The sequence below is a fragment of the Muntiacus reevesi genome, chromosome X (genome assembly GCF_963930625.1).
Source record: "Muntiacus reevesi chromosome X, mMunRee1.1, whole genome shotgun sequence".
Lineage (NCBI taxonomy): Eukaryota > Metazoa > Chordata > Mammalia > Artiodactyla > Cervidae > Muntiacus > Muntiacus reevesi.
Genome location: NC_089271.1, coordinates 34,699,023 through 34,709,999, shown reverse-complemented (window position 1 = coordinate 34,709,999; position 10,977 = coordinate 34,699,023). Strand labels below are relative to the sequence as shown.

The window sequence follows — 10,977 nt, the reverse complement described above, 5'->3', positions numbered from 1 at the left end:
CTCTATGAGTTGATGAGATGAAGCTAAGTGTCTGGGAAGGACTACTCAGGTAGAGTTCCTAAGAGAGAGTACCAGAGAGGACAGTGCTGCACAGAGAAAGGACCGTGGTGCCCACACAGGGCAGGGAGTACTTCCTCTCAGAGTGATAAACAATAGGATTCATGGGGCATCACCAAGAGTACTGAAAATTGTTTTATCTCAGTAGTGTGGTGAGTTAAGCCATAGCTAATTCTGCTCTGGTCCCAACTAACAAAAGTTGAAAGCAAGAACAGAAAGGGGACTTCCCTGGTGGTATAGAAGATAAAAACCAGCCTGCCAATGCAGAGGACACAGGTTCAATCCCTGGTCTGGGAAGATTCCACATGCCACAGAGCAACTGAGCTTGTGAGACACAATGACTGAGGCTACATGCTGCAACTCCTAAAGCCCGTGAGCCTAGAACCTGTGCTCTGCAGCAAGAGAAGCCACCACAATGAAAGCTGTACACCATAACAAAGAATAGTCCCCACTCGCTACAACTAGAGAAAGCCTGTTTAACGAAAATAAATTAATTAAAATTAAAAAAAAGATTATTTTGTTTCTAAGCGACTTCACAGCATTACAAAACAAATCTTGAGTATACTGATGTATTGAAATTTAAAATAAATCTATATTACACTGAATAGTTAAAAAATCATCTTCAAAAATAAGGACAATGCTGGAATATCATGCTGCCCTATTTCAAACTAAACTACAAAGTTCCAGTAACCTAAATAGAATAGCATTGCAAAAAAAACAAGATACATAGTTCACTAGAACAAAATAGAGACCCCAGAAATAAACCCAAACTTTTAGGCCCAATTAATCAATGCAAAGGAAGAAAGAGTATACAATGGAGAAAAGACAGCATCTTCAATGAATGCTGTTGGGAAAAATGAACAGCTACATGAAAAAGGATGAAACTGGATAACTTTCTCATACCATAGACAAAAGCAAAAAATGGACCAAAGACTTAAACATAAGACCTGAAATCATAAACTTCCTAGAAGGAAATAGTATATTCTTCAACATCAGTCTTACCAATATTTTTTAGGACCTGTCTCTTAAGTCAAGGGGGAAAAAAAAAGAAAAACAAACAAAAACAAAAAACCCAAATGGGACTCAGTTCAGTTGCTCAGTCATGTCTGATTCTTTGCAACCCCATGGACTATAGCACGCCAGGCTTTCCTGTCAATCACCAACTCCCGGAGTTTACTCAAACTCATGTCCATTGATCTGGTAATGCCATCCAACCATCTCATCCTCTGACATCTCCTTCTCCTCCTGCCTTCATTCTTTCCCGGCATCAGGGTCTTTTCAAATGAGTCAGTTCTTCACATCAGGTGGCCAAAGTATTGGAGTTTCAGCTTCAACATCAGTCCTTCCAATGAATATTCAGGACTGATTTCTTTTAGAATGGACTGGTTGGATCTCCTTGCAGTCCAAGGGACTCTCAAGAGTCTTCTCCAACACCACGGTTCAAAAGCATCAATTCTTCAGCGCTCAGCTTTCTTTATAGTCCAATTCTCACATCCATACGTGACTACTGGAAAAACCATAGCTTTGGCTAGATGGACCTTTGTTGGCAAAGTAATGTCTCTGCTTTTTAATATGCTGTCTAAGTTGGTCATAGCTTTTCTTCCAAGGAACAAGTGTCTTTTAATTTCATAGCTGCAATCACCATCTGCAGTGATTTTGGAGCCCCCCAAAATACAGTCTCTCAGTTTCCATTATTCCTCCATCTATTTGGCAGGAAGTGATGGGACCAGATGCCAAGATCTTAGTTTTATGAATGTTGAGTTTTAAGCCATCTCTTTCACTCTTCTCTTTCACTTTTATCAAGAGGCTCTTTAGTTCTCCTTCACTTTCTGCCATAAGGGTGGTTTCATCTGCATATCTGAGGTTATTCATATTTCTCCCAGCAATCTTGATTCCAGCTTGTGCTTCATCCAGCTTGGCATTTAACATGATGTACTCTGCATATAAGTTAAATAAGCAGGGTGACATTATACAGCTTTGACGTACTCCTTTCCTGATTTGGAACCAGTCTGTTGTTCCATGTCCAGTTCTAACTGTTGCTTCTTGATCTGCATACAGATTTCTTAGGAGGCAGGTCAGGTGGTCTGGTATTCCCATCTCTTTCAGAATTTTCCATAGTTTGTTGTGATCCACACAGTCAAAGGCTTTGGCATAGTCAATAAAGCAGATGTTTTTCTGGAACTCTCTTGCTTTTTCGATGATCCAACGGATGTTGGCAATTTGATCTCTGGTTCCTCTGCCTTTTCTAATCCAGTTTGAACATCTGGAAGTTCACGGTTCATGTACCGTTGAAGCCTGGCTTGGAGAATTTTGAATATTACATTGTTAGCGTGTGAGATGAGTGCAATTGTGCAGTAGTTTGAGCATTCTTTGGAATTGGAATGAAAACTGACCTTTTCCAGTCCCGTGGCCACTGCTGAGTTTTCCAAATTTGCTGGCATACTGAGTGCAGCACTTTCACATCATCATCTTTTAGGATTTGAAATAGCTCAACTGGAATTGCATCACCTCCATTAGCTTTGTTTGTAGTGATGCTTCCTAAGGCCCACTTGACTTCACATTCCAGGATTTCTTGCTCTGTGTGAGTGATCACACCATCCTGGTTATCTGGGTCATGAAGATCTTTTTTGTATAGTTCTTCTGTGTATTCTTGCCACCTCTTCTCAATATCTTCTGCTTCTGTTAGGTCCATACCATTTCTGTCCTTTATTGTGCCCATCTTTGCATGAAATATTCCCTTGGTATCTCTAATTTTCTTGAAGAGATCTCTAGTCTTTCCCATTCTATTCTTTTCCTCTACTAAAGTAAAAAGCATCTGCATAGAAAAAGGAAACCATCAACAAAATGAAAAGGCAACCTACTAAATGGTAGAAGATGTTTGCAAATAATATATCTGATAAGGAGTTATTATCCAGGATTGAGAAAGAACTCACGCAACTCAACATCTAAGTAAAAAACGGGCAGTGGATCCAAATAGACAGTTTTCTAAAGAAGACATGCAGATGGCTAACAGGCATATGAAAAACACTCAATATCGCTATTCATCAGAGAAATGCAACTAAAAACCACAATAAGAAACCACCTCCCATCTGTCAAAGTGCCTATCATCAAAAAGACAACAGACAACAAATCTTGCTGAGTCTGTGAAATAAAGGAAAACTTCAGACATTTGTTGGAAGTGTAAATTGATACAACCACTATGGGAAAAAGTATGAAGATTTCCCCCAAAATTGAAAACAGAAATATTGTATCATTCAACAATTTCACTTCTGGTTATCTACCTGAAGAAAACAAAACCAGTAATTCTAAAAGATACAGTCACATCAATGTTTACTGCAGAATTATCTACAATAGCCAAGATATGGGAGCAACCTAAGTGCTCATTAATTGATAAATGGATAAAAATGAAGTGGCATACACAAGAGAATATTATTCAACCATTAAAAAATGAAATCTTGCCATTTAGGACAACATGGATGGATCTAAAAAGTATTAACGCTAAGTGAAATTGTGAGACAGAGAAAGACAAATATAGGATTCCACTTATATGTGTAATCTAAAAAAACAAAATGAAAATAGACTCATAAATACAGAGAACAAAAGGGTGGTTGCCAAAGTGGAGGTGGTGGGGTGTTAGGCAAAATAAGTGAAGAGGGTTAAGAGAGACAAACTCCCAGTTACAAAATAAGTAAGCCCTGGTGATGTATTATATAGCATAAGGAATTTGGTTCACACTATTATAGTAAATTTTTATGGGATGACAGAGTTACTAGACTTACTGTGGTGATCATTTTATAATGCATGTGAAGGTTGAATCAGTATGTAGTTAACCTGAAACTAATATTACATCAACCATACATCAATAGAAAATAAATTTTTAAAAGTTGCATTTCTTACAGGAAAGTGTAAATTAGGTAAAATTGCAGTTCATAACATCTGGCATTCAATCAAATATTACTAGGACTGGGGAGAAGGAAGAATATAATATTAGGAGAAAATTAATCAATCAAAACTGACCTGGACTCCGCTCCGGGCAGAGCAGAAATGGCGTCTGCCCACGGGTCGGGGAGGCCGCGCAGGGCGGGGGAGCCGGGTCGCCGGAGCTGCCGCTGCCCCAGCCGCATCCTCCGCCTCCCAGCTGCCGCAGGAAGAGGCGGCGGCGTCCCCTATGGACTATGGTTTTCTGAGCCTGGACTCACCCACCTATGTCCTGCACAGGGGCAGGGCAGAATGGGCTGATATAGATCCAGTGCCGCAGAATGATGGCCCGAATCCAGTGGTCCAGATCATTTAGAGTGAGAAATTTCAGGACATCAGTGATTATTTCCGGGCTGTTCTGCAGCGCGACGAGAGAAGTGAATGGGCTTTTAAATTAACCAGAGATGCTACTGAGTTAAATTCAGCCTCTGGAGAGTTCTCTTAAAGTCACTCCAGAAGGATCTACATGAGGAAATGAACTACCTCTCGACAATAATTGAGAAGCAGCCCCAAAACTATCAAGTTTGGCATCATAGGGGAGTGCTGGTGGAATGGCTGAGAGACCCATCACAGGAGCTTGAATTTATTGCTGGTATTCTTACTGAGCATGCAAAGAATTACCACACCTGGCAACACCAGACAGTGGGTTATTCAGGAATTTAAACTTTGGGATAATGAGCTGCAGTATGTAGACCAACTTCTCAAATAACTCTGTCTGGAACCAAAGATACTTTGTAATTTCTAACACAATGATCATGCTATATTGGAGAGAGAAGTTCAGTACACTTTGGAAAAATGATCAAACTAGTCCCACATAATGAAAGTGTGTGGAATTATTTGAAAAGGATTTTGCAGGATCGTGGTCTTTTCAAATATCCCAATCTGTTAAATCAATTACTTGACTTACAACCAAGTCACAGCTCCCCCTACCTAATTGCCTTTCTCGTGGGTATCTATGAAGACATGCTAGAAAACCAATGTGACAACAAGGAGGACATTCTTAATAATGCATTAGAGTTATGTGAAATCCTAGCTAAAGAAAAGGACACTGTAAGAAAGGAATATTGGAGATACATTCAGAAGATCCCCTCAAAGCAAACAGCACAGAAAGTGACCCACCTACAAATGCACAGCAATAACACCATCGTGACCAGCTTGATGGGATGCTTTTTTTTTTTTTAAGAGACTCTAATGAAGGAGTTAAAAACTAGAGCGATCATTTCTTTTGCCTGTGGTGTAAAACATACAGTACACAGGTACAGCTTTTTAACAGGAACTGTGTGTGTGCTCCTTGGATGCTGCTGCTATTCAGACTAGTTCCAAGTAACTTCATTTTTTTTTTTCTTAAGCAGAGAATTTTAGGGAGGAAGAGGAAGCAGAAAGTCCCATAAAGGAACTTTTGTAGTCTTATCAACATTTACTCTAACCGCTTAGCATCAACTCCTCCCTAAATGGTTTATGTGTCAGGATGTGCAGCGTTAATGTTTGCGGGTGTGTAAAGGATATAAGTAACTTAACTTCTGGTTCAGAAAGCAGAGAATGCAGTTGTTACATTAGAGCTTCTCTGTCACAGTCACAGCATCTTGCTCTCACTGTAACCAACTAATGCCAAAAGAACAGTTTTGTAATAAAATTATAGATGTATTCTGAAACAAACAGAAAAACTGACCTGGAAATGATATGGATGATAGAATGAGTAGACAAGAACAGAACAGTCATTATAACTGTATTTTATTTGTTCTGGTGAATTTTGCCCTGTTTGTTCCACTGGAAACAGGTATAGCTTACAGAGGAGGACTGAAAAACTGGCCAGCAGGTCAGATTTCAGCTTGGACAACAAAGTGCACTGGAGAAGACTCAGGGGTCAGACACTGTATTGCAGAGAGAACCGGAGCTGATAAAATGCTAGCCTCTGGGCAGAGTGAGCTCTCAAGGAACCCTCTGAAGGGCTGGGATAGAAGATCCTAGGTAGACGAAGCGCGCAGACAATCCTCAAATTTTGTTTCTTGTTTCCATCTTTATTCTTTAAATTTGCTTTAAGTTTCTGGCTACTACATTCTTCTTTCTTTATTCTGAGAGGCACTAAGGGGTAGTGAGGAGAGAGGTAAGAGGCAGAAGGTCTGCTTCAGGCTGGGGAGAGTGGAGCAGAGTCTGCTCTGGATGAATTCAGATAAGAGGTCTAGTGGCAGCTCTGTCACAGACTAGACACATGAAGTCAGAAAAAAAATCACAGGCTCTTTGAGCCTGAGAATCTTCATATGTGGATTTGGCTTTATAATTCCATTTTATAAGACTTTTGTAATGTGTATGAAGTATACAAAACACATGGCACAGCGCCTGGTGTATCACAGGGCTTTGATGAATGAGTTATTGCTGTGACTAAGTTGACTGTAAATCCTAACCCCCTACCTGTCTTTGTGCATGTGTGTGTATGAGTGTGCATTGTCTAGGTATAGGCTTCCTCAGAAAACATAAAGTGCTATGGGATATAGTATGTCAAATCAGACCAAATCAGTCGGACTGTCTTCCCAGCTAGATGTAATTGAAATTTCCTAGAATTTGTGTCAAGGATGAACCTCTTCCCTCTCCCCCAGTCACCATTTGTAGGGCTTCATAATATATTAGTCCTTCCTTCTCTATGTGTTACCTACAGTGGATGACTGAAACTATATATATATATATATATATATATATATATATATAATGTTTCTTCCCATTCATGCCCATAATAAAGTTCAACTCACAAACCAGGCACAAACCAGCCAGCATCACTAATCTTGTACTTTGGGCTACTAAATAAAATAAGGGTTATTGAACACGAGCTCTCTGAAACTTCAGTAGTCAATGTGATAACAGAGTCTACGAGTCTACTATGTGACTAACAGGAGTAATATGCTGCACAAAGGGGATCCTGTCCCAGGAGGACGGAGCAGGACAGAATGAGATTTAATCACAATACTCAGAACTGTGAGCAATTTAAATTTTGTGAATCATGTATTTCTGAAATTTTTCATTTATATTTTAATAGTTAGGACCACAGTTGACTGTGGGTAAGTGAAATATTAAAAAGCACAACCAGGGGCCTTCCCTAGTGGTCCAGTGGCTAAGATTCCGCGATCCCAGGGCAGAGAATCTGGGTCTGATCCCTGGTCATGAAATTAGATTGTGCATACTGCAGTGAAGAGTTCCCATGTTGCAATTAAAGATCCCGTATGCCACAATCTAAAGATCCCACATGCTGCAACTAAGATCTGGCACAAATAAAATTTAAAAACCAACCAGGATAACGGGGCACTACCAAATTTCACCCTCAAAATTCCACTTTGGCATATTGGTTATTTTGAATTGAAGGTACTTGAGAAATAGTTGGCCCTCTTTTGTCCCCCTGAAAGCAGGAGATAAATCTCCAATATGAAATGTACTCTCCCTGTACCAGGACAATAGAAGATATCTGTATCAGTAGAGACAGAGAACTGAGAGCCAAAAAGACTGTATAAACAAACATTGTTACTACTTGGCCATTTACTACACTTAGTCCAAACGCCTTTGTCACGTCAATGCTTCACAAATTTGTCTAAAAGCTTCCTGCTTGAGTCACTTCTTTGAGTCTCATTTTTTGTGGTGTTCCCATACATATAAAATTAATTTGCTTTCCCCCTATTAATCTCTCCTTTTATTACAAGGAAGTTTCAGCCAAGAACTTAAAAGGGGACAGGGAAAGTTATTTTTGTCTCCTCTATACCTCCCATGCAACCCTTCCCCCACTTTAACATTAATTTCAACCTGACCAAAACTTTAGTTCTCAAATCCCTTGCCAAATTACACTGAAGACAGCTTGATTAAATTCTTCCTTGAATGGAGTGAGTGCTGGCTCTCCTAGGTGATGGCCACTGGCGGGCTATTGTTAGCCCTGTGGCTTCTGTGTCTAATCTCAAGGGAGTATCTTCTGTATTTCTCAGAAACTCCTTAGAGGTGACATATACAAAAGAAACAAACAGCCAAAGAAAAAACTTAAGTTTGTACATGAGTTCAGATGCACTGGGACAAGAATGCAGATCACATTCCATTCCTGTTCCAAGTGAGAATTTCTCTCTGGTTTACCTGAGATCAAAAAGTAACAGCTAACAGCACTTGTATTACATCTCTTGACATTGTCGTTTTAACACTTGAAACACATCATCTGAGGGTTTTGTTCCTGCTCATGAAGCCATCAGCTTCATCTGACCCACCATTCAGTTACATGTAAAATTAATTACCACGGAATGACTTAAAAATTTCTTTTTCCCCTGTCCTTCAATATTATTTATTTTTTATTTATGTATATTTTAAAATTATACTGTCTTATTATTTTTAAACTTTTTAGGAAGATTGTATTTCAATTGAAAAAAATTTTATACAATTTTAAAGGCTACTTTCCATTTTCAGTTATTACAAAGTACTGGCTGTATTCCCCATGTTGTACAATTCATCCTTGATCCTATCTTACAGCCAACACTTTGTGTCTCTTAATTCTCCACCCCTAATTGCACCCCCCCTAACACTGGTAACTGGGCTTCCCCAGTGGCTCAGCAATAAAAAAATCCACCTTCAACACAGGAGAAGTAGGTTCAATCCCTGGGTCAGGAAGATTCCCTGGAGAAAGAAACGACAACCCACTCTAGTATTCTTGCCTGGGAAATTCCATGGACAGAGTTAGCCTGGCGGGCTACTGTTCATTGGGTTGCAAAAGGGTCAGACACAAGTTAGCAACTAAACAAGAACATTTCATACACATTCTTGAAAGAACGAGGCAAATTCATTGTATTTATCATTTAATTTTATGAAATAAACATTGAAAAGATAATAAGAGAACTAATATTTCAGTAACTTTTTTTCTTTGGATTTCATCTATCTTAAAGTCGATTTCTTTCACAGTTGCAAGGAAATGCCTATAGCAGTGGGCTTCCCTGGTGGCTCAGCAGATAAAGAATCTATCTGGAATGCAGGAGATGCAGGAGACTTGGCTTTGATCCTTGGTCTGGAAGATCCCCTGGAGGAGGGCACAGCAACCCATTCCAGTAATCTTATCTGGAGAATTCCATGGACAAAGAAGCCTAGTGGGCTACAGCCCATAGGGTCTCGAATAGTCAGACACAACTGAAGTGACTTAGCACACATACACGCACGCCTACAGCAGTATCATGTTATCTCGTTCCAGATGACAAAATGGATAGACTCACAATTTCTAAAACAACAGAGCTCTTAATTAAATCTTATTATAGCATGAAATGCATCATCAATAATCATAAAGTTTTGAAAGCAATTAAACCTATATTAAAACAATCATTTGAACAATGCATATATCAAAAAAGAATAAAGATACACATACAAAATAGAGACACATGGTCATATATACTATTCTCCTTTCAGCCCCACCTCAAATGTAAATTATACGAACACTAACTGCCATTTTGAACAATGCATGAAGAAACTATCCCTGACTCCCCTAGTTGAGGAAGCAGCTGCTAGTCTCTACATTAGAACTTGCAGTGGCGGAGACCCTTGGCTGAAATTCTGGCCTGAGCATTCTCTTTTTCATCTTGCAAAGCCTCCTCATACTGAGATGGGAAAGAACTTGGGTCAGTCCCATTAACCTTGGCAATAAACTTTAGGACCTTCATCTTGGTGGTTTCGGCATGAGCTCTGGGGCCCCACAGGAACTCAGACTGCACAGGACCAGCGCTGGCCACTTGACGGAACTCTAGGTATCCTTCCTTCACGAAATCTTCGGTGATGAGCTGCCTGGGCTCCCCAAAGATGAAGTGCTTCTTCCCAGAATATAGCCCGGTCACATTCAGAACTTCCCAAACTTCTTCTTCGGTGGCACGGTTGCCCTTCATGAAGATCACACCCAGGATAAGTATCAGGATGCCGGTCTTGGGCACGCCTGCTTCACCGTGCATCATGCCATCATAGGTGAGGCCTGATTTAATGAAAAAGCCATAGCGGTGGTTGAAGGGATCCACTTCCTTCAGATCAAGGCCAAAGAGCATCTCCAGGCGCTCAGAGGCTCTCAGGAGGATCTCAGGGAAGTGGACTTCACAATCGCTGACGACAACCTTGAGCATATCTGCTTTTGTTACTGGCTCTTTCATTCGATACTTGAACAGCAGGACATTCACCAACATAGCTATTTTACTATCGAGATCATCCACAGGCACATCCATGAAATCTGGCACAGCCTCTGAGGTGCCTGGCACAGCCTGTGAGGTGCTTGGACTATTCTCCTCACCTTGACTCATGGAGACGTCACTTGACTCGCTGGATGCAGCGGCTGTGATGCCAATGGAAGATGTGGAGAAACTCTGAGGACCCTCAGGAGTATTGGGTTTATCACCACCAGGAGCCTCCTTCAAATTTCCAGGCATTTGAAGGTAGGAGAAGAGATGGGTCTCCTCTAGAGCCCTCGAGAGCTGTGCAATCTCCAGGTCCTGGGACTGAGTGAAGGCTTGAAGGGATCGATTCTGTGCACGTCGTGCACTCTTAAAACGCTTAGATAGTTTGATTCTTACGGGTGGCATTTGGCAGCAGTGTGGGCAGTGGAAAATCACCACCTAAGGGAAAGAATGGGCAGATATGAGTGGACTTAGCTGGTATACTCAACTGCGGTGGCTCAGATAAAAGTTGCCTTCAATGGACTTTTGCTAACAGGGCTGTAAGGGTCTCACAGGTCTCCTGGCTGCTGTGTCCCTCACGAAGGAGGAATCTCAGTGTTCCTCAGGGACCAGGCAGTCAACGCAGGCTAAAAATTCTCAGGGATCACATAGGCAGGTGTATCGTGTCTCTGTAGCACCATTACCCTTCTGAAAAGGGTGGTTCCATCGGTCCTCACTCAGTTGCATTACATTGGCCTGTGCCAGGATCTCTTCTCCCATGCTTAAATATGAGGCTATTCTCCTAAGA

General features: G+C 40.8%; 1 protein-coding gene and 1 pseudogene across 1 annotated transcript; one reads left to right on the top strand and one right to left on the bottom strand.

The window, feature by feature from the left end:
- Positions 1 to 4,210: 4,210 nt before the first annotated feature.
- On the top strand, positions 4,211 to 5,174 carry LOC136154234 (protein farnesyltransferase/geranylgeranyltransferase type-1 subunit alpha pseudogene; annotated as a pseudogene).
- Positions 5,175 to 9,551: 4,377 nt separating this feature from the next.
- Positions 9,552 to 10,595, bottom strand: LOC136154412 (melanoma-associated antigen B16-like). The gene has a single exon (XM_065916699.1). It carries the CDS (start codon positions 10,593 to 10,595, stop codon positions 9,552 to 9,554), a length of 1,044 nt encoding a protein of 347 aa, XP_065772771.1.
- Between the last annotated feature and the right edge of the window lie 382 nt (positions 10,596 to 10,977).

Bases quoted from the DNA above. Each gene is read 5' to 3' on its own strand.
- LOC136154412 (XM_065916699.1), bottom strand. From the start codon at position 10,595: ATGCCACCCGTAAGAATCAAACTATCTAAGCGTTTTAAGAGTGCACGA.